General features: G+C 55.8%; 11 protein-coding genes across 11 annotated transcripts; 5 read left to right on the forward strand and 6 right to left on the reverse strand.

Annotated features, from left to right (window-relative positions):
• Positions 1 to 1,227: 1,227 nt before the first annotated feature.
• On the forward strand, positions 1,228 to 2,256 carry VTJ04DRAFT_1234 (uncharacterized protein; the record flags this gene model as incomplete). The annotated part of the gene is made up of 1 exon (XM_069358900.1): positions 1,228 to 2,256. The coding sequence occupies one exon, from the start codon at positions 1,228 to 1,230 to the stop codon at positions 2,254 to 2,256; it is 1,029 nt and encodes a 342-aa protein (XP_069223843.1).
• Positions 2,257 to 3,142: 886 nt separating this feature from the next.
• VTJ04DRAFT_1235 (uncharacterized protein) lies at positions 3,143 to 4,168 on the reverse strand (the record flags this gene model as incomplete). The annotated part of the gene is made up of 1 exon (XM_069358901.1): positions 3,143 to 4,168. The coding sequence occupies one exon, from the start codon at positions 4,166 to 4,168 to the stop codon at positions 3,143 to 3,145; it is 1,026 nt and encodes a 341-aa protein (XP_069223844.1).
• A 2,966-nt stretch (positions 4,169 to 7,134) lies between these two features.
• Positions 7,135 to 8,910, reverse strand: VTJ04DRAFT_1236 (uncharacterized protein; the record flags this gene model as incomplete). Its single annotated transcript, XM_069358902.1, has 1 exon — positions 7,135 to 8,910. One exon carries the CDS (start codon positions 8,908 to 8,910, stop codon positions 7,135 to 7,137), a length of 1,776 nt encoding a protein of 591 aa, XP_069223845.1.
• An 893-nt stretch (positions 8,911 to 9,803) lies between these two features.
• On the forward strand, positions 9,804 to 10,724 carry VTJ04DRAFT_1237 (uncharacterized protein; the record flags this gene model as incomplete). The annotated part of the gene is made up of 2 exons (XM_069358903.1): positions 9,804 to 10,554; positions 10,621 to 10,724. The coding sequence occupies 2 exons, from the start codon at positions 9,804 to 9,806 to the stop codon at positions 10,722 to 10,724; spliced, it is 855 nt and encodes a 284-aa protein (XP_069223846.1).
• A 225-nt stretch (positions 10,725 to 10,949) lies between these two features.
• On the reverse strand, positions 10,950 to 12,462 carry VTJ04DRAFT_1238 (uncharacterized protein; the record flags this gene model as incomplete). The annotated part of the gene is made up of 2 exons (XM_069358904.1): positions 10,950 to 12,244; positions 12,309 to 12,462. 2 exons carry the CDS (start codon positions 12,460 to 12,462, stop codon positions 10,950 to 10,952), a joined length of 1,449 nt encoding a protein of 482 aa, XP_069223847.1.
• Positions 12,463 to 13,190: 728 nt separating this feature from the next.
• VTJ04DRAFT_1239 (uncharacterized protein) lies at positions 13,191 to 13,996 on the forward strand (the record flags this gene model as incomplete). Its single annotated transcript, XM_069358905.1, has 2 exons — positions 13,191 to 13,193; positions 13,274 to 13,996. The coding sequence occupies 2 exons, from the start codon at positions 13,191 to 13,193 to the stop codon at positions 13,994 to 13,996; spliced, it is 726 nt and encodes a 241-aa protein (XP_069223848.1).
• A 493-nt stretch (positions 13,997 to 14,489) lies between these two features.
• VTJ04DRAFT_1240 (uncharacterized protein) lies at positions 14,490 to 15,541 on the reverse strand (the record flags this gene model as incomplete). Its single annotated transcript, XM_069358907.1, has 4 exons — positions 14,490 to 15,110; positions 15,229 to 15,278; positions 15,354 to 15,399; positions 15,494 to 15,541. 4 exons carry the CDS (start codon positions 15,539 to 15,541, stop codon positions 14,490 to 14,492), a joined length of 765 nt encoding a protein of 254 aa, XP_069223849.1.
• Positions 15,542 to 17,234: 1,693 nt separating this feature from the next.
• VTJ04DRAFT_1241 (uncharacterized protein) lies at positions 17,235 to 18,195 on the forward strand (the record flags this gene model as incomplete). The annotated part of the gene is made up of 3 exons (XM_069358908.1): positions 17,235 to 17,395; positions 17,460 to 17,853; positions 18,157 to 18,195. The coding sequence occupies 3 exons, from the start codon at positions 17,235 to 17,237 to the stop codon at positions 18,193 to 18,195; spliced, it is 594 nt and encodes a 197-aa protein (XP_069223850.1).
• Positions 18,196 to 18,317: 122 nt separating this feature from the next.
• On the reverse strand, positions 18,318 to 20,543 carry VTJ04DRAFT_1242 (uncharacterized protein; the record flags this gene model as incomplete). Its single annotated transcript, XM_069358909.1, has 3 exons — positions 18,318 to 18,992; positions 19,442 to 19,699; positions 19,788 to 20,543. The coding sequence occupies 3 exons, from the start codon at positions 20,541 to 20,543 to the stop codon at positions 18,318 to 18,320; spliced, it is 1,689 nt and encodes a 562-aa protein (XP_069223851.1).
• Positions 20,544 to 21,430: 887 nt separating this feature from the next.
• On the forward strand, positions 21,431 to 22,822 carry VTJ04DRAFT_1243 (uncharacterized protein; the record flags this gene model as incomplete). Its single annotated transcript, XM_069358910.1, has 1 exon — positions 21,431 to 22,822. One exon carries the CDS (start codon positions 21,431 to 21,433, stop codon positions 22,820 to 22,822), a length of 1,392 nt encoding a protein of 463 aa, XP_069223852.1.
• Positions 22,823 to 23,150: 328 nt separating this feature from the next.
• On the reverse strand, positions 23,151 to 24,389 carry VTJ04DRAFT_1244 (uncharacterized protein; the record flags this gene model as incomplete). Its single annotated transcript, XM_069358911.1, has 1 exon — positions 23,151 to 24,389. The coding sequence occupies one exon, from the start codon at positions 24,387 to 24,389 to the stop codon at positions 23,151 to 23,153; it is 1,239 nt and encodes a 412-aa protein (XP_069223853.1).
• Between the last annotated feature and the right edge of the window lie 1,764 nt (positions 24,390 to 26,153).

The following is a 26,153-nucleotide window of genomic DNA, read 5'->3' on the forward strand; positions in this document are numbered from 1 at the left end:
CGGATCATTGCGACCCAGACCGCTGGACTGGAATCCCCACGCCGCAACCCAGCCTGCTGGATCCTGGAGAGATGGCACACACACACCACGCCATGCCCACCACGCCTGCCTGACTGCAGCGAAGACACCGTGAGGGTTGTGTTGTCCAACGCCTTGGCAGGCCAGAGACGCTGGTTCGTCGCTCCATACACACTGCTTGTGGATCAGGTACCATCAGGCCTCTGACGTGTGAGAGAGCAACAGCGCTCCCTACCCTATCCTCCCAGAGATAAGCAGCGGTTGGCGAGGCTACTGCGCTGCTTACGACAACATTCCGCGGTCAGTGCAACGACCTTTGTTCTTTAAGGCTGGATCAACTGGCAATCCTACTGTGCGAAATACTCCCCCTCCCACACCTCAGCAGCTCAGGTATCCGGGAATCACAATCCCATTCGTATTTCTGCCTGCCCCGGTTCATTTGCTGATCGTAGACCCTGACAGGCCCTGGTCTCATGAGACGTTCCGTCAACCATCGGCCTCGATGACTAACCTCTGAGTTGGCACCCTCCAACCAGACCAGTGGCAACTCTTATACTGTAGGTCTCGCTAACGCGGCCCGCAATTTTGTCTCCTCAGTTGCATTTTTCAAGCCGTTGCACCTCTTCACCACCTTCTCATTCTCTTGTGAAGGCTTGTGTAGTCAACATCATGAAGAGTCCACTACACGCAGCCACGCTCCTCGGTGAAGCAGGAGGAGCACGACGAAGGCAATCCCTCGAACCGCCAATGTCACCAACATATCCCGCTGGCCGGCCTTACTCGCCCTATCCGTATCGCGATCTCCCTAGCACGCCCGATGAGTGGGAATCTCATTTTCAACCATCTACTACAAATTCAGTCCAAAGTGGTTGCCCGAGAGAGTTCAGTCTGTTCCCCTACCTTCCCGCAGAACTGCGCGTGCGGGTATGGCAGCAAGCTATTCTGTCGGCATGCGAGCACCCGAGGGTACACTGGATCCGTCTCTCTCTCGGGACAGAGAGTCCAGCGGAGGATGTCCCTGATATTGATGGCAACGAGGTGGAAGTAATCCCGACAACTCGACTATCTGAATCGACATTTGCCGTGCGGTCTCTGTTGTCTACCTGCATCGAGTCTCGCAGAGAATCCCTTTCCCTGCTCGACGCGCTTCTCCCAGATGTTCTCCCCGTCTCTGAGAATGGCGTTATACGATGTAACCTCTCACGGGATATGCTCGTCATCTCAGACGTATCCCCAACGACTCTCCTCGCCCTTATCCGCCAACTTCAACACCATCACCAACAATCCACTTTGCTCACATCAAACCACAGCCTCCCTTCATTTCTCCCAGGTGTCCGACACCTCGGTCTCGACCTAGCATCCCACCTCCAGGACGACCCTACAGGTCTCTCACCCATCCCACCCGACCTTGAATCCGCCCTCGTCACCGTCGCTGCATCCCTCCCCAACCTGGAACAACTGTACCTCCTTCAACCACCATCCGCGCCAGCGTCTTCCCCCCTCACCGTTGACCAACGTACCAAGTCGGAACCCACCGTATTCCCCTCTGCTACCCAACCATCACCGTCCTCAAAACCACCTTCGCGAGGAGGCTTAGGACGACAACCGCCACCAGAACACCTTTTCCTCTCCTCCAACAGCAACAACCTTCCCAGCGACGCTCCCATCCATCATGCGTCGTCAGGGGAGTGGTACTCCACCCGCGCTTTACCACGCTCCCGCGTCCGGTCCGATTATTACGTCCATCTGCGCCTGCTGGTGCGCGCGCTGTGCCAGCTTCGGAGTGCGTTGCGGGATGTGCCGACGGCTGCTGGTGATGTGGTTGGCGATGAACCAGCGGAGTCAGAAGAAGGGGATGTGAATCTTGGGACCGACAGTGGGAATGATGGAGGGGTGCCGCAGGGTAACCCAGCAGCGGGATTGGGGAACGACATGGAGGAGCAGGAAGAGGATGCAGAGAATGCCGAGGCGGGCCAAGCTCTTGCGGGGAGGCCAGCAACAGCAACAATGACGCCTGAAACGGCCGAAAGGCTCTCCAGGATCAAAGTTCGCGCGCTCGGACACTATGTCATTATTCCGGATGCCCCCAGCCCTGTGGAGGAGGGAGACAATGGAGGAGTTAGGGAAGGAAAAGAAGACTGGCATCTCTCGAGCCCGGAAACGTGCCTTGAGATGGCTCTCGGGAATGAACCAAAATGGGTCCAGTGGGAGTGGGTTTGTCAGTGTCTTGATGTTTAAGGGGGATTCATGTTTTTTGGATGGGAAAATTGGACTTGGTCTGTGCAGTATAATGGCATAAGGGAGGTCGCTGGGACTTGTGGGACTTGGTGGTAGACATAGACATAATCCTCGGCTCGATACCCATATAGTTTTGTATTTGTTTGGTCTTTAAAAGAACTCTGTTGGGTGTTCACCAACTCAACTCCAACGCTGAAATGTTTGTCTGCCAAAATGACGGTTACTGTGCCCTAACAAGCTCCTTGTGTCTTCTCTGGGCTTACATTGTCGGATCCACATATCCATTGAGCCAATTTCCAATCCCGAAGTCGAGCCATGAGATTTCCGGCATTGGAACAACATGGGTAATGGGTACGGCACCCGAGGAGGTGGGGACCAGGAGTTTGTATGGACGACCTTGGCAGCGAAGGGATGCCGCAAAGAACAATAGAAGGAAAAGCAAAGGAATGGGAAAGAAAATCGAAGATTATGCAACACTCATTGGCGTGAAAAGTGAAGTGTACAAAAGTCAACTTTGCCTCTTCTCTGCCATTGGCATCATCGCCCCATTTCCCAGGCTTAGGTTGCGGTATATCTATGGCACACAAAACTGAAGAGGAGTCTATTCTAGCTCTTGTCATGCTAACCAACTTGAAGCTCGCGCCTTAGTATGTATCCTCCGGGTCTCCTGTCTAGCCCACTTTGTTCATTCCAACATCCCGTCTAGCTATATGGGTCTCCCGGACCCATCGTGAAACCCATTGGATCTTCTATGGATCCAAATTAGTCATTAACATCCCCTCTCCCTTCGACCTAGGCCCTGTTTACTTTCCAAAATCGGCTCTTCCATGCCCAAAGAACCCCATCCAAAGTCAATCTCACCCTCCGCAACAATCCAACCCCTCGTTCATTTCCCACCAGCCTCCAGTGCCAACTTCCTCTCCACCTCCAACAACCCCGCCATCCCCGTCCTGATCTCCCCAAACGCCTTCCCGTCCTCCTCCAACCTCGTAAACGGCAGCCTCGGCACGGCGCACGACGCCTCCGCAGGACCATAAAACAGCGGCATGGCCGCCTTAACGCCGACAAACCCCGTCTTAATGGCGATCCAGTCCGCGCGGGCGACCTCGCGCTGCAGCTCGCGCGCCTCGGCGAGGCGGCCCTGGTCGAACAGCTCGGGAATGCGGGCGCAGGCACGCGGCGCCAGGTTCGCGAGCCCGCTGATGGTGCCGTGCGCGCCCACGACGTGGCCCTGGAGGATGAAATCGGCGGAGCCGCCGGCGACGAAGAACCCGGGCGGCGCGGAGGCGGCGAGACGGGCCAGTTTGCCCGTGTTGCCGCAGGTGAGCTTGACGCCGACGATGCGAGGGTGGGCGGCAAGGCGCAGGAGCACGTCCGAGTCGAGGTCGACGCCATTGGCGGCCGGCGGGAAGTTGTAGATGACGACGGGGAGGGCGTAAGGGGAGGAGGCAATGGTTTCGTAGTACCGGATGATGTCGTCCGAGGTCATGAGGCCGCGGTAGTACCCCGGAGGCAGGATCAAGGCGTGGGTGGCGCCGGCCTCGCGGGCTTCCCGGCAAAGGGCGATGGTCTCGCGCACTGACTGGGCCGAGCAGCCGGCGATGATAGGCACGGGTCCCAGCGCGAGGTCCGCGTCGTGTCTGACAGTGTCGACTACGGCCTCGATGATGGCACGGCGTTCTCGTGGAGAGAGATGTACCGCTTCGCCATTGGAACCGTGTACTACAAGCCCAGTAACACCGGCGGCCAGGAGACGGGCCGTATGTCGTTGTGTTGCGGGAATGTCGATCTCGTCTTCGGGAGTGAAGAAGGCGGGCATTGGCACATAGACGCCACGTGGAAGAGGTATAGGTTCTTGGTCCATGGGGTCGAAGGGGCTGCTCGGCAGGGAGCTGTTTGTTGGGCTCTCCATGATGAATTGTGTCTATTAACTGCAACAAGATGTAAAGTTGCCCTGAGGATGACGATCTCCGGTTGTTCCGTTGCTCAAGTTGGATTGAATATTCGAGATGTATGGCAGAGGGGAGTTCGTTGAACCTGCTGAGCGGTGCGAGGTGCTCGAGGACGAATGCGCAATGAAGGAGAAGGACAATGAGAGCAAAATGAAGGAAAGAACTAGACCCAAGAGAAAGGACGAGGACCACCCTTTTCTAACTCCCAAGTCCAGTGAAGAAGAGAGGTCATGATACCCCTGACGTATGGCCTCGCTGACCGCCTCCCTGAAGGCGACTGAAGGCGACAACGATCAGCAGACAAAGAAGCGAATGAGGCTCTGGTCCGCAACAAATCAAGGCCATACAACACCCCGGCGTCCATCGCGCATCGCAAGACCGAAGGCTGTCCCATGGATGCCGGGCGTGGGGGGCTTCCGAGCCGGCATCCACTAGGGAGGAGCCGCGCCGACAAAGGATGGACTAGCTGGTACTCCGTACATACCTACCATACATACCGGGAGGGGTCAAGGGGCATTGCCGGTGCGCTCTCCTCGCGGCTGGCGCGGATACACACCCGCGCCACATAACGTTACCCTGGGATAATAAGGCGCGGAATCAGGACAAAGACCAAGCAATGCCATCTGTTCTCTGGGGAGAGTGATCACGGGTCCCGGGCACGAGGCTGGTGTGCGACAATACGCAATGAGGCGGCGTTGGGTTCAGACCACACTGTTGGATGTTAGCCTGAGGGCGTGTTGACTGCCTGAGGTACAGCGGCGGGCAAAGAAGCGGTGATAAGGGACAAGGTCGGGTAACGTTCCTTGCAGGTTATGATGGGCTGTTTTTGCCCATGGTGGTCGTTGACGCCATTTCAGGGACCGCGTCAGGAGTTCGTCACACCTGAGGCCAAGACCATGGATAGTCGATCCATGATGGCGAGCAGCAACTATGAAATCTCAAGTGAAGACTTGGGTTTTTTGACTTCGCCTTTGCCTGAACGGTGGGTACGTCAGGTCTGATCTGATCAAAGAAGATGGACACTACACTAGAGCGAGATAAGAAGAGGAAATCTACGCCGGGCGCCTCCCTTTGTTCGGTTTGTTCGGTTTGGCCATCTCGGGATCGGAAGGCACGACATCAAACTGACCCCCACGCCAACACACCGAACTGCCCGGAACAAGGATGGTAAGGAAGGAGTGGGGGGAGGAGCCTGAGTGACATGCTGCGATTTCCAGGTTCCATGTCCCGGTTCCAGGTCGCGACCCACCATTCACCGTTCAGGGGATTCTGCAGCCAAGGCAAAATCTGGAAGGTTTCGTTCGGCTGTCAAGCTGTCAACCTGGAAGGCTGCTGCTGCACCTGCTTCGCGATCCGTCTGCACCTCCGGACTTGCATCTGAGGGTTCCGGCGGTTTGGATCGGTGGTCGGTGGGGGCAGTACCGGAGCGGCTGATAGGCCGACGGCAGCATGGGGCCCGAAATCTCGCCCCTTGACCTCCGGGCCGGGTCCAACTTGGATGGACACTCAAAAAGCAACAACATCGGCAACAAAAAGTATCACGAAGAAGTCATGTTTCTCTCTCCCTTCCGAACTACTGAACTCAACCACTCCGTATTCGTATGCCCGGTTCGACTTCTCACCCACCATGCCTCAGCAGCGCCAGACGGTGTCTCTCTCCTCAACTTCTCCCCCCTCAAGCCTGTTGCATCCAGATGGGAGCCCCTGCGTGGGAAACGGCTCACGTGAGCCATCCGCGTGTCCATCATTCACATGCCGTACCCATTTTCTAACCGCATCGGGCCTACACTACCGGCCTCCTTGGGCGTTGACATGGATTGGGAGATGGGAGCGTGGTGCATCGAGGGGCCTGGATTTTACTTCTTGACATGATGGAAACTACGAAGCCATTCCAGGCCCATCCCGGGCATTGTGCCTGAAGATCCGGAGCGTGGAGCCCTGTCAGTTCAATTATTAGAGCGATACTGATTTTGTTTTTTTCTCAAGCAACATCTCCAGGCCTCATAACAAGCTCTGGTTGAACGTATCCGCCATGTTTGCAACCGTGGTCCGAATCCCGAACGAAGCCCTACCAGGATGCCTCGTGCCCTGGTTTCCTTCTGCATTCGCGCCTCAATGCACTAATCGAACTGATGCCCTTTCCTGTACTTCCAGCGCCGCGTTCCGTGAACTACTAGAGTACCACAACTTCCTGAAAACTATCCCGACCGCGAACCCTGCCCCCACGCTCGGGAAAGTCTATAGTAGACCATCCGGATGAACATCCGACATCCAGACCAGAGCCCGAGGCATGGGGTAATTCGGAGCACCAAACGACCAGACGTCGTCAAGGTCCGCATTCTGGGGTTTTGTCCGCATCCTGGTTGCGGTCCGGGTGTTAAAGAGTGAGGTGGGCATGACATTCATTCGGCGGCCGAGCGCAGCACCAGAGGATCCCCTCTTAATATCTGTGATGCCGCCAGGAATGGAAGGTGCCCGTGTCGTGATCGCAAGCCTTTCCTCGCCTCACGTCGTGGACATGGTAGCTGCTTCGAAGCAGAATGTCGTTGTCATGAAGAACCCAGGCCGTCGTGAATCGCACCACTTCTGTGGTGCCCATTGTTCATGACCTGTAACGGCGCTTGTACGCTCTGGTTGCCCGCCACACCTTGATGAAAGGAGTTGCCGTTCGGCAACCATGGTCGCGTCTCGTACGCCGTCGAGGGCTCCGTAAACCGGGCATGTTCTCTTCGTTGACATGCTGGCGGGCAAACTGTCTAACGCAGAGAGAGAAAATCTCAACCTCGCGCGTGACCATAGTGCAGGGAACAACTCTCCGCAATCGGACTGCCGAGAGACCGTGCGCGGCAGTCCTGTGCTGGCAAGGTACAATGTTGTACATAAGTGCACATAACAATGTCAATTATCAAACCCACAACCTTGGCCTTCACCCCCGTGAGAATGTCTGCTGGTACCGCGCCATCGAGCTGTCGAAAGAGCGGAACAAGGGCGATGTCGCCTGTGTCTTCGCCCGACCGCCATTGGGAGTGGTCAACTGTGCCGGGTTTTCTGTGACCAAGAGCATTTCGTTGTCTGCTTCGTCACTCTCTCCTTCCGCCGGGGCCGGTGCAGTTTCGTCGTCGATCCCGGCCGCAAAGGCCTCAGCGACACTCGAATACTTGGTCGCGGGTGGCCAGAGCTTGGACGACGCGCCCCCTTTGGCGTTCTTCTTTGGCGAAGGCTTGCGGTAAGGCTTCAGGAGACCCTCTCGCTTCTTCCTCTCATACTCCTTGATCAGGTCGCGGTCAAGCACGTTTTCAGCGGGCTCCCAGGTCGGGTTCTGGTCTTCGGGCCAGTCGCCTTTCCAAAGGACGAGATAGCGGTGTACCTTGACGCCGTTCTGCACAATCCACTCATCCGCGAGGAGCTCCTTAACCTCCCACTCGTCGTCCTCTGGCTCGGGCTCTGGCGGTGCCTGCTTTTGTGGTTTCTGCTTTTTGGGCTTTTTCTGAGTCTGAGATGGTGTCTCCGAGGGAGAGCTCGCTCCGTTGGAGGGAGCTTTTCGTTTCGTAGCCGTCACAGTTGAAGGAGTTGGACTTGAGACCTTCTGAGAAGTAGACACTGTTGGCGTCGACAAGGCTGTCACGCCGTTGGCGGTGTTGGTGGCCCGGAATGTTTGCACGGGGACGACGGGAGGCAGAATCGGAGTAACTTTGGGTGGCGGAATAGGCGTGACTTTGGGTGGTGGAATAGGCGTAACTTTGGATGATGAATGAACCCCGGAGCCCGGTTGCTCGGTACCGTTCTGCTTGGGCTGAGCCAATTGGCTTTGGCTGAAAGAACGCGCCCAGTCGGGATGGATGGCGCTGGGACTCGGTGCGTTGCTTTCTGGAATCGAAATACCCGAGACGGAACCTCTAGAGATTTGTTCGAGGGGAGGAGTCACACCGCTGAATGATGATGTATCTCGTCCTGGGAAGGTCTTGGTCCGCCAAGGGGCGTCCGAATCCCCGTCATCCAAATTACCTTCATCCAGGGCGAGCGGGTCCTCCGACTCCAAGTCCTCCTCTTCCATCTCGGATTCATAGTCCATGCTGTCGTACTCGCCCTCGGCATCACCCGCAAGTTGGAGATGTCCCGCGATTTCATCCGAATCTGTATGTATTTCGCCTTCTTCGCCCTCGTAGAACTGGTCAAGGCGTCTCTTTTGCGGAGTGGAGAGAGAGGGACCTTCGGCTTCCTGGGCAAGGAGAAGAGCCTCCTCTGCTGAGCTCGACATAGATTCGTCCTCAATCTCGGCCTCGGCAGCAGCTGCCTTGGGTGGGCAGCCTGGCTTCTTTACAGGACGAGCCTGTGCTTCCACCAGTTCGCGTGCTCGTTCCTCCTCTTTTCTCTCTGACTCGCTGTATTCCCAGTCTTCCATCTCCCACGGGGAGACGTAGTCCAGCGCCTTGTGACATGGTACCAATATCTTGACGGCAGGGGCATCCGTGAAACCGATGTGGTAGTAGGCCAGGCGGCGGGCAGTGTTGTTCATGGACTCATCGGTCTGAAGCACCAGCTTGTCAATGATATAAGCGGTGGAATCGCGCGGCGGAACGAGAGAGATGCGGGGCGGTGGGATTGAGCCAGGCACATATTTGCGGATGGAATGGAGAGGGATTTCTATTGTCGTTTTCGGACGACGCGGTGATAATGGGCGGTTGGAGGGTTTCAAGTCCATGTCGCTGGAGTGAAGTGGTGGCTGTCGCTTGTCCAACATTAGACGCGACAGCTCCCACCACGCGCTCGGCAATGCGCGTCGGACACCGGGCGCGAGCGGCGAGATCTAGGTAGCCAAGGGAAAAAGTTAAAGGCACATGCGAGCTTCAGAGGAGTCAAATTGGCACGTCGACGCCGCGAAGGCGCGACATGGAGGGCGTGATGTGATGTGGTCAGGAGCGGTTACTGTCGGGGTAATTTGAAAATAAATAAAAAGAAAAATTAAATTATTATCTAGTGAAGCCAGACCTTGCTACTTACACAAGACAGCTACCATACAAGTCTCTAGTTAACACTTGAATCAACGAAGAATAAACTAACTATCTAGTTTCTTATAATAAAATAAATACTTTAAAACTTTAAATTCTTAATTTTCTTTATATATTTATCTCAGAAGGGCACCAGCACAAAAATACAAAATATGTTAGAATTAACCTTAGTACTATTTTTACTACAATTCTAAGCTACTAAATCAGGTACCCAATGCTTATCTCTGCGAGCCGATTATGTAATCACTTCGAGGCTTGTTGGGTCAGGCCAGGCACATGGAAGGAGCTCTTATCGCTTATCAGGATTCCCCACTGGTGATGTCGAGCGGAAAATCGAAGCTTCGTCGAGGCTCCACCACGAGCTTTGGAGCATCCGTTGAGGCAACGTCAACTTCACTCTCCAAACTTGGCCCGATTTGCTTTGCGAGCAAGGCAATTTCCCGGATCTCCAAGACTGGGCCAATTCTCATTCGCAGAGGCTTTCAGCTGATTTCGGTGACCAGTCTGAGTCTCAGCATCACCCAGCCAATTTCGAGATTAGGGCCCCTCCTCCACTGCATCTATACCCCGCGACAACTACAAAGCCATGCTGTTAACAGCAACGACAACGATGCTCCGCGCGAGCGCCGGCCGCTCCGCCAGCGCCTTGCAGCCGACCTTCCTCCGCAGCGCTGCTTGCCCTTACTCCGCCGGTCTTACCCTCTCCCCGTTCTCCACGGCCACCACCACCCCTTCTAAATCGGCCCGCTCTCTTGCCACCAGGCCATCCACCCAGTCCTCAACTACCCTCCTTCTCACCTATCGCGCCGCCACCGCCGCTGAGCAACATCAGCGTCAGCAACTCATCCCCCGCCGCTACGCTTCCACCCATCAACACCCGCCAGTCGCCGCAGCGGAAACCTCTCCCGATGCGGCCGCCGATGCGAAGGCCGCCGAAGCCGCCGCTCGCGCAGCCCGCGCGGCGCACCCCGGGCAGGTCGCCATGGACTGGAACACCTTCTTCGCGCTGCGCAAAGCCCGCCGGAGGTGGCAGTCTGCCTTCAGCGTGGTGATGGCGCTGGCGAGCGGGACGGGCGGCGCGGTGGTGATAGGATCGGGCTACCCGATGGTGGACTGGGTGATGGGCAAGATTCCGCTGGACCCTCTGTTCACCATGGGCCTGGCGACGCTGGGGTTCGCGGCGCTGGGGTGGCTCGTGGGGCCGAGCATCGGTACTCTCATTTTCAACATGATCAAGAGCAAGTATAAGGGCCCCATGGCGGTGAAGGAGAGCGAGTTTTTTGCGAGGATCAAGAAGCACCGCGTCGATCCGAGCGCGAGTTCGGTGCGGAATCCTGGTGAGTTGCGCATCCACCCGAAAGGACTTGTTGGGATGTCGTGAGAGGTTGCTGACAGCTGGACAGTGCCCGACTTCTACGGCGAGAAGATTTCCAGCGTTGCTGGCTACAGGCAATGGCTGAGGGATCAGAGGGCGTTTAACAGGAAAAAGGAAACCTCCTTCCTCTGAATGAGGTTGGACTAGTTTGTCAGTGTGTTTATCGGTATGTCGGACGTGGTGGAGGAAAGGGAGCTTGGGTGGATGGTCTTCTAATTTCTATCTGTACGGTATTAGTCTTTCAAGAAGTCGGGGCAATTGGGTTGTACCATAGTCCACAACACATCTCAACACCCGAGAGTTTCCCCCCTTAGGTATGATCCTATGTACACAATTGTGCTTGCGCTCCCTCCCCCATCAGATAAAAGGAAAAGTCGGATCGACTTCATCCTTCCATGCCTTCATCCCTCCCGCAATATCCACAATCTTCCTGGTCCCCCCGTAATCTAACCCAAGCTCTTTGAGCTTCGCCACCGTCTCCTGGGAGTCAATGCCTCTCCGACAAACCACAAATATCGGCGCCTCTCGACCCTTTTCCCGAGCCTCAAGAGGCAACACTTCTTCCGGCTCTCCGCCATCCCTCCGAATCGCCGCTGCCTTGGTCAGAAATTTCCCAAACGGAACGTTCGCCGCCCCTTCAATGCTACCAAACGAGAAGTGTTCCCATTCGCGAATATCCAACAACACATGAGGGGGTAACTCCCCTCTCCTCCTCGCCGCGTGATATTCAGCGGCCGTGATGCGCTCTTCTGGCGCGAGGGCACCTGTTTGCGGCGGAAACTGGGCGCCACAGAACTGCACGTAGTCCGGCTGCCCAGACTGGATTCCTTCCAGGGTGAGCGTCGACCCCTCACCGCAGGCGAAGCAGTTTCGCCTGCGCCCTGGCATCTTGAGAGCGCGGAATGTATAAGGACCAACGGCGCTGGCGAGGTCATACGAGTAGATAAGCAGCGTCGGCTGGAGCAGGTTTGTCTCCGCCTCGTCGAGAGGAGGGACATCGCCGCTACTACCACCACCCGAATTTGTTCGGTCGCGTGGCAGATGCAACCCCGACGCGAGGATTTTGATTGCCTCTCCTGCCTGCGCCACGCCCATCATGCCGACGACGGGGCCCATGATGCCGGCCTCGCCGCACGAGACGGTCGCGTTCGGGGGCGGCGGCTTGCGGAAGCAGCAGCGATAGCAGGGGGCGCAGGGCCGGTCGACGACCCCCTGCGGAGAGGGCGGGCAGTTGAGGACGATGAGCTGGCCCGACTTTTGCACCGAGGCGGCCGAGACCAGCGGCTTGCGGAGCAGCACGCACAGGTCCGAGATCAGGTAGCGCGTGGCGGGGTTGTCGGTGCAGTCCAGCACGAGGTCGTAGCGAGCGATGATGTCGGCGCCGTTTTGCGGGGTGAGGTGGAAAGGGTGGGCGATGTAGGTGGGCAAGGGGTTGATGGCGCGCAAGTGGGCGATGAGACTGTCGACCTTTCTCGTACCGATACGTGAAGTGGCGTGGGCGACCTGCCGGTGGAGATTGGATATCTCCACGACGTCGCCGTCGACGATGCCGATGGTGCCGATCCCAGCGCCAGCGATGTACTGAGCGGCGGGACATCCGAGACCACCGGCACCAATGATGAGCACACTCGAGTTGATCAGCCTTAATTGGCCTGGGCTTTGGCGTTAGAAACCGACCTCATGTTGTTCGCTCTCATAGTCTACCGTCTGACTTACCATGCCTCCCCATGCCTGGCACAATCATTTGGCGAGAATATCTCTCAAACTCCTCATCGGTCAAGCGCCGATCAAGCACACCTTGCACTCCGTTGGTGCCATTCGCCGTCTCAACGTTCTCTGGCTCCTTTGCTTCCTTCGCTTCATGCTCCATTGTGATAGGCAGTATGATGGATCCTAGGCAATCTGGCAAGGATGAAAACGGGAGAATGTATGGCTGGGTTTCTTTGGTTCCCTAGGACGTTGGCGGCAGGAGAGTTTGGTACCTGAATACGGGATGTTACTGGTCTTCTCAAAGCAAATCGAGGAATTTAGAACACCCGACGGATTTGAATTTCTGGTTGCGGAGGTGGAGGCGGAGGTCCAGTGTCAGTTCAGCGGCTACAGGCTGGAAATCACCAGCGGGTTTCTGGGTCGCAGCAAGTTCTTGGATGACAGGAGGCTCCTAGCGCACAAACAGCAACCTCTCGGAGGGCAGCGGTTGACAGTCGCTAATTCAGTGTTTCCGGGTTCTTTTTCATCAAATTCGACATCTGTATGGTAGGTATTGAAAAGGACGATCCAGACGACGAACTAGTGGGGTGCTGGGAAAGTTGGAGGGGTCCGCAGCTTGATGCCAAGCCAACCCCACTGCTCCAAACGGCGCCGGCTTGGCGCAGATCCCATTCCTGATCTGGCGGGCGGTGAGCGAAGCGGCCCCACTAAAAAGTCCAAGGCCATCGAAGTCCATGACCTCCCGTCTCCCAGCTTCTCGATCATCAACCTGCCGACACCAAGATTTCACGGCCACAGGCCATTTGACCTCCACAACAATTTCCTCCCAAAACAGCACACGGCGAAGTTATTCTATCTTGGGAAAGCCACTGTTAGTCAACGTTCACCATGGTATGTATCGATATATCCCCATTCAGTTCGCTACCATTCCAACAAGAACCCCAAACTAACCATCCCTCTCCTCCCTCCAGGCTCCCACCGCCCCCGGCAAGCGCCTCAGCGCGCGCGAAAAGGCCCGCATGCGCCTCGCTGACCCTCTCCTCCCGCGCAAGCTGCACCGCGAAAACAATGTGGTCGAAGACCGATTCATCAACTCCAAGGCCGACAAGCTGCTCATCAAGCGCTCCGCCTTCATCTCCAAAGTGCGCGAGACGGCCGAGTCGCTCGGCAAGACCAAGACGGGAAGTGGCGGCGGCATCACAAAGTCCTCCGGGTCCAAGAAGCGGAGGCGCCCCAACAAGAAGCTGGTCGCCACGCTCGAGTCGCTAGAGGATGCGCTGGACGACATCCGCGCCCAGATGGACGAGGATGAGGCCTCGGGCAAGGTGATGGATGCCGAGCAGGCGCGGCAGGGCAAGGTGCGGCACAAGAGCTTGAAGACGAGGCCTGGCGCGTTGAAGAGGAAGGAAAAACTTGTGAGGGGTGAGATGGAGAGATTTAAGATGAACTTGGCGCAGTTGGCGAACATTTCTGCTGCGTCTTCAACGGCGAAAGCGGCGACCTCCGAGGCCGAGTCCAAGAACAATCAGCAACCAGGAGACGAGATGGATGTTGGCGGAGAGAAGGGAGAGCAAGTAAAGGGGGCACAGGCGCAGACGTCCTCTACGTCAAGTAGGTGGGCGGCGTTGAGGAGTTTCATCTCGGCTACCATGGAGCAGAATCCTGCATTCCTGAACAATAACCAGAAGACATGAATCCCAGTTCTTTCCTGCCATTCATTGTCATTTGCATTTGTAATGAGACTTTTGACTGCAACTTTGCTGATATTATGAAGGTAACAAGCTGAAAGTAAGCAGGAGGTATGTGTCTTGCTCCACTGTGTTATCGTAATGTCATCAGGAGGCGAGCAGCCCAAAAGCGTAATTGCTTTCCCACCCATACTCTTAAAAATACCATCCACTCACCAGATAGAAATGCCCGCTTGCCAAGTCCCATAGAAACGAAGCCGGAATCCTTCGACCCTCCCAACGCCAGCCCATATCCCGCCCAATAACGCCATGCCTGCTGACCTTAAGCTTGAGGTAAACAGTCTCGTGATGATCTAGGATCCCTCAGCGTCGATTCAACCCCATCGAAATGTGTAATCCCACTCAACCCGCCAGAATCCGATCCGAACCCATGAACGCCAACCAAACCATGAAACAGTCACTCCCTCCATGCACAACCCATAACACTTAGTCCCACGGACTAGTCGATCCGCGGCGGGTCGTTGGGCCTTCCCGCGAACGGGCTTGCGCTGCGGCGACGCTCTCCCTCCTTTCGTAAGGACTCGATGATGCGTAGCATCTCCTTACGACCGCCACGGCTGTCGATCATTTTGCCTGCCATGGACATGGAGACCTTCTCGTTGTGGCCAGCATTTAGAAGGCGTTTCACGAGCAGGTGGCGCATAAGGACGCAGACGAAGACACCGCAGTCCTTGCCGTTTTCTTGCTGGGGCGTGTCCTCGAGTTGGTGGAAGCGTAGGGGGATCTTAAGCACCCAGCTCAAACGATCGACGGCGCGGCGGGCGGCAGGAAAGTTGGATCCGCCAAGGGAATCGTAATGGAAGGCGACGCGGTCGATGACGGAGACAAGCAGCAGTGACCAGTGGCTGCCACTATCAGCATTCCACCGGTCCCTGCTGTCGCTTATCGGGATGAAGATATGGGTGACGCGCCGGAAATCGGGAAGTGCGGAGGCATCGTTTTTGAGGTCGGTGGTTTGGAGAAGTAAGTGGGAGACGACAGGACGAAGAAGGACAATCCGAGCTTGTGGGTACTGAGGCAGGATCTCGCGTTCAAGCCATTCTTCCCAAAATGCAATGGCCTGGGTAGTGGTCAGTATGATGGGGCCGGATGGAAGAAGAAGAGGTGAGACAGGATGAACTATTAAATGCGATAGAGAAGCAAAGGCGAGGGTCAGGACAAAGAGGTGTCCAACATACACTATCCGTGAGCCAGTCGTGTTTGAGTGCCTTGATGTCCTCGGTGTCAACTGGAGGAGCTATTAGCCACACCGATCGCTGACCGTCACAACAGGGCGCCAGAGTCGCAACAGGGAAGTACATACGGCGAATGTCGTAGTACGACAAGTACGGCTTTGGTGGAGCCCCGAGCTGTTCTTCTCGTCAACATCACGAAAATGAGAGTGGGTGACGACGACAACAACAACAACGCCTAGGATGTGGCAAGGCCTAGGATGGAACTTACGCTCTCACCGAAATGCCTGGCCATACTGTCCCTGAACCGCATCTTCATTGCGGTTGCTTGGGCGCGGAGAGGTTCGTGGCGCCCAGGCGGCTGGAGGGAGAATGAAGGGTAGGTGCAGGCGGCTCCCCGCGATGAGAAACCCTCAGGAGGGAACAAAACTCGGGAGAAGACAAAAAAGAGCTAAAGTGTGTAGGAGTTTCAGATTAATCGGGGTCCCGATGCGAATGCTGTCCGATGGACAATTGTGAAGTTGGTCGAGCTGTTTGCGGGGAAGGTCAAGTGGAACAAGGCAGCAGACCAGACAAAGTGACGAGAGAGTGAGGCTTTCAACTTCTTCTGGTCATCACGGTTGGTACCACCAGGTGGCATCCAATTGGGCAGGCCCCACAACAGCCACAACAGTAAGCCTAGCCTCAGCCTCCGGCCAGTCTTGGCATTGCCGCATTGTGGCTGAACGACTTGTTCACGAGAATCTCAACGACCTTATTGTTAACCTTAAGAATTGCCATTCCACACGGAAGGTCAAACACTGCCAGCTTGTATGAATATGGGTTACGTATTTGGTCACTTACGGAATACCCCAATGCCGCAAGTCCCGCTCCTCGGCCATGAACAGGGAGCTGGTTGGCATGTCACCTGCATCTCGCTCGCATGTCGTCAGCGTCGTGCCAAGACAATGACATCCGACACCCGGGATTTGCAGGCTGCGCCATGCCAAGCCTCGGAGGTCGCCCCGGAGGTGGGTCCATCCGGTAGACATGGGGAGTCGATGTGCTGCATGTAAGTCACGAAGCTTGGGCCATGAACTTGAGGAAATGGACTTCCAGAAAAGCGTAGAATGCATGTATACATATATCTATAAGCTATCCTTGGAATGGCCCTTTCGGCTCTTGAGTGACGTGAAAACTGCAGAGGAAACTTGGCAAGATTCCAAACTGTACTCCGTAGGTCACGTCAGCCTCACCTATAGCTACACCAACGCCCGGCCAGACCTATTTGGCCATGACCTACAAGCAGACGTACCTTAACTACCAATAGTTGTGTCCTTCTTCCATCGTCTTGATTATACGGGCAAACAGAGTGATGACTAGATCCTGGAGGTTGGGGACAGACAGAAGAAAGGGAGGATGGAGAACAAGAAGGTGAGATGGGCAATGGAGGGAATAAAAGAAGGGATACAAGGTAAGAAGGTAGGGAAATAGAAACAAAAGAAGGAAGAAATTATGGATGAAAAGAAAATAAGATCACAGACCCAGGCCCCTAGGCACTTCTTCCACCTTGTGCCTGGTTGGATGATGGCAGCACAACCAGCACCTACTCACAGACCCTCTCATGTTCTGAATGACAAAGTGCCCGAGAACCTCAATGAAGGTCAGTATACACAACTCGGGCGTAAAAATTGCCTCACGTCTTTGACCTCCTGCTAGCTTCACCTCATGTGAGCTGTCTGTTCTCTAGGTCAAGTGTAAGCGCCAGATTGGTCAAAACACCGAAGACCAACAACCTAAGGACTGCAGTTGATGTGCGAACCTAACATGCTCAAGCTCATATATGACCATGAGATACCATGCACACTCGGGTTTGTTACCGACCCGACACGACTTCTTCTCCTAACAGCCCACTCCTCAACTTCTGTCTTACCAATTCCTACTCCGCGACGTCCACCTCCGTGATACTTTGTTTCCTCCGCGACACTCGCGACACCAACACTTTGTCACACCTCGTCAAGTCATACCCAACAATGTTTCGCTCAATCGCCTCAGTGACTGCAGCTGCCCGTGCTAGAGGCGCGGCAGTTCGCCAGCACTTCAAGAAGTCAGCGAACAAGCAGTTCATGCCATTGCCGTCGGTCGTCGTGCCTGTTTCAAGGGACATCAGCACCGCCGCTGTGTTGACCAAAGGGTAAAAGCACACCCACCTCCCCAGACACATTTGCCAAACATGCTGACGGAGCCCCCTCTCCCAGATCTCCCAAGATCACCATTGACGACCACCCCGGACCCAAGCGCACCTCAACCAGCTCAACCGCCCCGTCCTTCGACAAGGTTCACGACTTCAGCAAGGCCGAGAAGCACAAGCCGACCCTCCGCGGCCGCGTCAAGACCTTCTTCACCAAACCGGTCAAGACATCTCATCTCGAGCAGCACAGAGGCGCCGTTTTCCCAGCGTCTACCAAGACGACTCATGCCAAAGCAGCTGCCCAAGCCATCGGAACTGTCTCGTCTGCCGCATTGAAGCCCGCCAAATACTACGGCACCGTTCCGAGGTGGCCGTCTGAGTGGACCAGCGATCCGCCGGAGAACTATCTCACCACGGACGGTTACGACTCCTTTCTCTATGACCAGATGGCCATGTTCTCCGTGTGTTTCCCGATGTGGTAGACTCTCTATCTAGACTGGTGAATCGGTCGTAACATCGAGAATGCATGTAAGCGGCGTTGCTGGGTGTTAAATCTGGGAATGCATTTCATACGGGGAAGGTTTCTCATGTGTAGATAGTAGGTAGATCGGTCGGGTTGCATCTGGAACGGCAGATAGCATAAAATCTACAGGCTTTTGAGGACGGTGAATTAAATCAAGTGTCATACAAATATTTCTATCCTCCGTGAAATTCCGTTTTCAGCAACTGATGGTAGCAGCTGACATGGCACTGGTCGACTTCAGCAAACACCTTTTCCTCGTATCTCCCCATTCCCCCAGTGATTTGATCTCAGCCTCATCCCAAGCATCCCCAAGTTAAATGCCACTTTTCCTTGACAACCAGCAACGGACCTCATTTCGACCCAACGTAGCAACGATACATTCACCCAAGACCTCGTTCACTATCAAGCGTCCTGGTCAGCCCTCCGCGAATCATTCTCCCCAGCTCCATTCAGAGAACCAATGATTCCATCCAGCAACACCTCCAGGGCGTCGTCAGGGTTCCGGACCCTTTTGGACGACCGCTTCGGGGATTCCTCCGCCGTCTTTATCGGAACGGTCTTGATTTGACCATGAAGACACTCCTGGATGAATTGCTCCACTTCAGGGTTGAGCTTCTCCAAAGTGTCCCCAATCACAGATTGGTCGTCCGGCCCCTGGAGAGACTTCATGAGCCGCAACTGGTAGGACTTCTCAAGATCATTCAAAACTCCAGAACCATTGACGCCGGGCCCTTCGTCGCCCACAGAATGGGTTATATCATGGTCGTGCAGTCTCGCGCGAGTGGCCTTGGCAATACCATCGAGCCTCTGAGTCAGTGCAGGTCGCATGAGTTGATCTGCAGCATAGGCGATATCCATGCCCTTCATATTTCCGACGAAGACCGCCAGGTCATGTTTAGCGCTGGAGAAGGCGGAGAAGAGAATCTGAGAAGCCCGCCGCAGCGCAGTTGAGACGATAGTCCTTTCGTGAGCATGTCGTAAGACCAGATTCTCGATCAGCTTTGTTGAGTTTTCTCGGTAGTCGGCCACAATGTCGCGAATTACATCAGTTTTGTCCTTCAGGGAACGGTGCAGCAACTAAGAAGGATGCATGTCAGCAAAGCACATCTTTCCGTTATGAGCGTGAAGGTCAACCTTGGCAAACCGAAGCAAGACAGCGGGAGGATCGTCGTCCTCAACCGCGTCCTTCCAGACATCTTCAGGGTTCAGTCCACCATCTTCGGGGCAAGCTTGCTGTTTCTGAGAAAGTGATTTAGACACAGCAGTTCGAGGCGGCTGTGTAGGGAAGAACGGATCCTGGATGTATTCTGGCTGATAGCCGCCAGTGCGATGTTGTTGACTCGGTCCAGGGGCACCAATTGTGAGGCCAGGTTGACAGAAAGGGGGTGTTGTGCACCGTAAGTCCCGTTGGGATCGAAGTGATGGTTGCTTGTCTGGTGTGTGCACTTTGGTTTGGATCTCAATGTCGGGAACACTGCTGGGGACCAGGCTGTCTTCGTTTCGATCAACAAACATTGGCGACGAACGTTCAACCAGTTGAACACTAGTGTCTGGAGCTTGGGGAGGCGAGACAGCGACAGGGTGAGCCGATGTGAAGGACTCATGCGGCAGGACTGGCTCTGAAAGGCGAGTGTGGGGATCCGGAAATACCTCTGGCGTTTCAAGCCGTTGGGAGGTCGTTTTTCCTTGGTTCTCCGGTTGAACGTGAATGTTTGATGCTGCATCAGACATGTTTTCATCTCGAGTGCTGGCATGTCCTGCAGTGGCAACCGGCTCCTCAGGTGCTAGGTTGGAGGGATAAAGTGAATGCTTGTCGACGACCTCGACACTCTCTGGCTGCATGACTATGTCGAGTCGGGGCTTCTTTGGTACGCGACTCTGCTTGGGTCGGGGGCCGGGATGGGGGACATCAGAGTCGTTAACGTGGCCATTGGACTTGGACTGGGCCAGATTCTTGGGAGATGGCTGCTGTTGCTGATTGCTCTTCGGCTTAACCTCATCTTGATCCGTGTGATTGCTCAGCTCAAATGCGGACTCATCGTCATTGCGCTTCCGGCGTCGTCCACCCAGGTTTGTCGGTTTCTCCACGCTGGACTTTGCTCTCCCTTGCGTCTTGGCAGGCCCCTTGTTTTTCATTTGAGGCTTTCGGCGTGGTGCGGGAGGAGTAGTTGCCTCAGTTGCTCCAGCAGCTTCAGAGGGTTCATTCTGGCGTTTGCGCTTCTTCGCGGTTGACGTAGAGTTCCTGGGACCGTTACCGTTGGCAAGGTCTTGTTGTTCCACTGATGGACTGACAGAGTCCTTGTGCTGGCCAGGGATTCTTTCTCTGAACCTAGAGCTTATGGTCTCGTCTTTCAGAGTGCTGGCATTGTCTCCGGACTTGGCTTGGACAACGGGCCTTCCAAAGCGCCCTCTGGTCTGAGTGGGCGATGTTTCCACCACATCTCCAAGCAGGTCGGCCAACAAGTCGTTGTGCTGTTCCTTCTCCAAATGGTGCCCTGGAGTAGGGATGTATTCCTCGTCAAGCATGTTGCTGACAGCAGAAACCGAAGGAGCTCGAGTGGAGTCCAGGGGCTCCATCTCATACGCACTCCAGATTTCGGCCAAGTCTGCTCGAAAGTGATCTCCCATGGCTGACTGAGACGATTGGCGACTCTCCATGGCGGTTCACTAGAATGAGGGTGGAAAGATGGGAGAAACAGTTGTTCCAGTTACATAAAGAAGCATGAAAGATATCGGAGTGAGCCTGGGAATGAACAATCTGGGGTATGGAAATCAGATCCATATAGGTGCTGACGTGATCAGGGAATTAAGGTAAGCTGACTGGACTGAAGCTTGTGAACATCGAAAGAAGGACTCCTTGTCCATGCCAGAGGAGATCCATCGATGCAAAGTTTTTCACCGGGTGCACTTTCCATCTCTGAGACCATCAGTCCAGGCAGCAAAACTGTCGAAGAGGATTATTGGGAAGGTGCTTCCTCAACCCCTTCCTCAAGCGTCAGAAGCATAGGTAGGAACACTCGGGCTGCCCCGTGCCCATTATTCACTACTAGCCTGGCAAGAGCCTTGGACTCGGGAGAGAGTTTGTCTAAGGTGCCTAGGTTTTGGCGCATCCTCTAGCATGAAGGCTTTCAACTCCACGGGGAAGACATTACTGGCTCTTTTATTACGCCAAAGTGCATGAGCCTTAGGGGGCTATGACATATACGTACGTGGCACACAACTCTCTCCGGAGACGGTTTTTGGGGTTGGATTGGTCATGTGTTGTTCCGTCTCCCGTCATGACGTCGGACACGGGACAACAGCGGAGGGATTCTTGGACCCACCGGCTCGGACTCGCACCGAGCCGCGCTAGGGGTCTGGGCATCGATGGTCCGCGAAGTCCGGCGAACTTGCTGACCAGGAGCAAGCCGAGAAGTACTTAAGCCCCCGAGATTTCGCAATTCTGCACCGGGATTGCGACCACGAACCACCTACATTTCCGGACCCTACCACCGTAACACCTCCGTTCCGGAAGCATGTCCGTCCCCGAAACCACGGCCCCACTCGTTCCGGCGCCGGGCCAAGAGTCCGGTTCCAATTCCAAAGACGACACGGCAGTTTGGAGTCTCAAACACGTCCAAATCCTCTGGTCGTGGGCGTCGCGTCCGAAGCCTGCGAAGCCCAAGTACCCGCCGATTTCGAGTATTCCACCCACCCCAGCATCCCGCCTTCTTGAGCCCGATGTCGCCCCGACTCCGTTCCCGACGGAACCCGTCCGCGCAAGTGACTTCCAACGAGATGCGCTGGCAGAAAAACCAAAGACAGTCCTGTACCTTGCCTACGGCTCCAACATGGCGGCAGAGACTTTTCTCGGCATGCGCGGCATCCGGCCCCTGAGCCAGATCAACGTGTCAGCGCCATCGCTCGACCTAACCTTTGACCTCCCTGGCGTCCCCTACCGAGAGCCGTGCTTCGCGAACACAGCCATGCGCAAGATCCCCGGCAAGAAACCACCTTTCAACCCTCCCGAGATGCCACCACCTGGTGGTGTTCTTCCCGGACGACCTCGCCCGGACGACCACGAGGATGGCATCCCCACAGCCAACAACAAAACCCGCGACCCGGTCTGGACCAAAGGCCTCTACGGCGTCGTCTACGAGGTCACACCCGACGACTACGCGCGCATCGTAGCCACAGAGGGTGGCGGAGCCAGCTACCACGAGATCCTTGTCCCCTGCTTCGCCTTACCCCCGACCATCCACGTCCCCGAGCAGCAACCCACCTATCCACCCACCCCCTTCCTCGCGCACACCCTGTACGCGCCTCGTCTACCACCCGACTCTGACTCCCAATCCTCCTCCTCTTCCACATGGTCCTTCCTCCCCTCCTTCCTCCGCCGCCTCTTCCTCCCCGCCCGCCGGCCCGAAGGCACCCACGCCCAGCCTTCCCTGCGCTACCTCAACCTCCTCCGCACCGGCGCGCGTGAGCACGATTTGCCGGCGGATTACCGGGCCTACCTCGACGCGCTGCGCCCGTACCGGGCGACGACGCGCCGCCAGAAGTTGGGGCAGGTGTTCTTCCTCGGGTTCTGGCTGCCGCCGCTCGTGTCGGTGATGCTCGGGGCGAGGGTGTTTGCCGATGACAAGGGCAAGTCGCCCGGCTGGCTTGTCGCGGCGTCGACGGCGTTGTTTAATTTGATCTGGACGAGCTATGATCTGGTAGGCAAGAGATTATTTGGGGATGGAGAGAGATCTGTTGAGGAGGAGGATGAGGAGTCGGAGAAGAAGAAGGAGAATGGGGTTGGTGATGGCTGGGAAGTTGTTGAAGGCGGAAAGAAGGCAAGGAGAGGAAGTTTTGTTAGCGGATTGAGGGGGATGGAGGAAGTGGAGGACGAGGAGAAAATGCCATTGTTGAGTAACGGGTATTAAAAATAGGATAAGAGAGGGAAGGGGAAGAATCTAAGCCTGACGGAGATATGGAACGCAAGAGCATAGTCAAGTTACTTGGATACCTGGATTTCAATTGACCTGTACTCCCATGTATTTTATACCTGAGGCCTTGAGGTTCCGGATCACAGCCATGCTCAGAAACAAGTGTAACTCTCTAGACAGCAACAATGTATCATTACTATAACCGGCGGGTCCCGCGTAGGACAATGTGCCGCCATTGCGAAAAATGCTTGTTGTTTCCGTCCCGTCTACCGCCATATGCCGTCCTCTACCAATTTTGTCTACCCCGGCCCCTGCCTAGCTAGATCTACCGCCTGAACAACGTCGGGATTTCCTCCACCGCAAACGTGCCATCCACGATGCCCTCAACTGCCTTGAACAGAGGATACCTGTCCTCGACGCCCCTCTTCCTCAGGAAACTCATGACCTCCTTCGTGGTCGAAATACCTTGCAGCTTCTGGCCGTTGAGCTCGGTCCGCTCAATCTCGTAGAGCGACACTCCGCGCTCGGCGGCCAGCTTCGAATACCGCCAGTTGCGGGCCGACGTGCAGCTGACAATCATGTCGCTCCACCCGGCGCTCTCCCAGAAGGTCATCTCGCGGATGGTTTCGGGGAACCAGTCCTGGCAGAACTGGATGGTCTCAAGCATGCCTCGGCGCATGACGGCCGTCTTGGCCGTCATATTCCACCCGTGACCCTCGATGAAGCCGCACGCCAGCGCCACGATGTTCTTGAGCGCGCCGGCCAGCGACACGCCGACCACGTCCGACACCATGGTCACGGTGAAGTACGGACGGTCGAAGAGCTTGTGCAGAACGTCATGCCCAACCGGCGGGTACTCGACAGGCACGGGGGTGAGCTGGACCTTGCAGACCTGGCCCCGGGCGTCGAGGTAGGGCTGGGAGAAGCAGCCGTCGGCCGGAGCACCGTTGTCGTCGCGTTTGTCGCATGGCGGGGTGTTGTAAGCGATGGTGGTCTCGCACCACAGTTCGTTGGCGATCTCGTTGGCAATGTTGGCGCCGCTCAGGGCACCGCAGTAGATGCCCAGCGTCTCGCCAATGTACTCGCAGATCAGCTCGACCTTGTCCTCGGTCACGGTGACGCCCTTGATGCAGCTGATGCCGCGGGCATAAGGAAGGATTTTGCCCTTGATCTGACGGCAGACATTGCCGATGAACTCGTGCGGGAGGTTGAAAATGAGAATTGATGAGTCTTTGACGGCGTCGACCAGGGACGGGTTGGCAATGACGTTGGTGGGCAGTTTGATCTTGGGCAGGTACTTGACGTTCTCGTGGTAGGTGTTGATGATGTGGGTGAGTTTTTGAGGCTTATCGCCGACGGAGGGGTCGTAGTGGGGTGATGTTGGAGGGATGGTGACCTGCTCCTCATACACCCACATCTGTACCTCCTCCTCGAAGATATCAGGATGTTGCCTTGTGTTCTCGGCGACGAGCTTCGCGACGGTGGTGCCCCAGTTGCCGGACCCGATGACCGTCACCTTGTGCTTGCGGCGCGGGGCATCTGAGGATGTAACTGTCTGAGCCATTGTGGAAGAGGAACGGCGGGGTAGTGCCGGACAGGTGGCGAGGGTTGATGAGAGAGCTGCGAAAGTGTGTATGGAGGTGGGCGTTGGAGTCTGGTGCCTTTGTTGTGTTGGAGTTGGCCTAGAGGCAGCAAGAAGACAGAAGTTTCGAGGACGTTGAGGTTGTTGGGGCAGGCGGGTCCGGCACAATGGATGACAAGGTTCAGGCGTTGGCAGACGTTGGACCTGGAACGTGCAGCGTGCTGAGTGGACCGGGGCAGTTCGGTGTGAGTGGGAACGAGATCCGGTGGGCCAGAAGACGGCAAGCGGTGGCGGAGACGGACGCTGGCTGGCTGGGACGACAGGAGAGAGACAGGTCGAAGCAAGAGGAATATGCCGAGATGATGCAGGAATGATGATGCTATGAGTGTCGGGAAGCAGCGACTTCAGAAGAGGGCCCCTTCCTCCTTTATACGAGCAGAAATGTCTTCTGCTGAGCCGATGCAATCCTCCTTTGTCCATTTCCTCGTGCACAGGGACGGAGTCTCGTCCGAACGCCTGACCGAACCCCGATCTTGATTTTCCTCTTCTTTGATGTTTCGTTTTTTCGAGGCCGCCCTGGCTGATCAACTGGGCATTTCTCTACGATTCTGTTGGCTCGTTTGACACAACCCTTGCGTCATGGGCTGGCACATCGAGATACCGCCTGCTATTCTTGTCGCATCTCCCCGGCAGGAAAATCTACTTTGGTTTGCTGGGGCTTCCGGCGCTGTGATGCATGTGCTTGATCCCGAGGCCCTTCTGTCGGAATGTCCGGCCGCCGAGGGCCGTGGAGCCGCCAAGACCCGGAAAGCACCGACGTTCATCTCATCTTCTCATGTTTTCGACGATGTTCTCTCCTTAGCAACACATTCGCACCGCAGGCGCCAAGCCGCGGGATGGCAAGCTGCCATCAACAGGCCCTTCGCCAGGTCCATGTCTCATCCCGAGGCTTGTGTCTGGGTGTGATGTTGGCTTCGATCTGAGCCCCTGAAACCTCTCAAATCGCCTCGGCTGGCCTGTGTCTTCAATGGCTATCAAACTTACAACTCTGCTTCAATTGACCGAGGATTCGACCCATTGTTTCCTGCACATGTCATCATATGATGAGCCCGGGACTGTACCTCAACATGGAAGCTGAATCTGTGGCAATCAGGGCGGTGGCGGTGATGTCATCGGTCCTGCACGTAGCCGCATGGCTGAGGGCGGGGCACCTATCTCCCAGCGCATTGGGGGACCACCAAGAGCAGGATGAGATAGCAAAAATCTCCCCGAGCATGAAAACTCAGCCGAGAGGAAGTCGCACGATCTGTTGCGGGAATTGATCAAGATACAACGTCCCTCAGTGCCGATTCCTTATCTCCTCGCCGATACCCTGTTGTGCTGAGTGACAGTGGAATGTATCGGCGCAATCAACCGGAGGGTGATAAGGACCGCTCCTGGTTTGTGTTACCGCCGCCGCCTAACTTGCACAGCAATCTTGTTCCCTCGATCTCGACAGATTGTAAAACGAGACAGCAACGAGATCGAGGAGCTTGTCCTGCATACTGTTGTGCCCAGATGTCACCATATTTCGAACCTTTGGATAGGTCGTCTCTGGGTGCCGCAGATTCACCCCAGAACCACAGAGAAGAGCCTCATATTCCTGACCGCTCTGGTGTGTTTTGGGTCTGCCAACTCACTAATCGCCTCCAACCTTGTCTCATCGTCACATCTCACAGCATTGACGAAGATGTTTGACGGCGCGGC

The sequence above is a fragment of the Mycothermus thermophilus genome, assembly GCF_041956435.1.
Source record: "Mycothermus thermophilus strain CBS 625.91 unplaced genomic scaffold VTJ04scaffold_1, whole genome shotgun sequence".
In the NCBI taxonomy this organism is placed as follows: Eukaryota; Fungi; Ascomycota; class Sordariomycetes; order Sordariales; family Chaetomiaceae; genus Mycothermus; species Mycothermus thermophilus.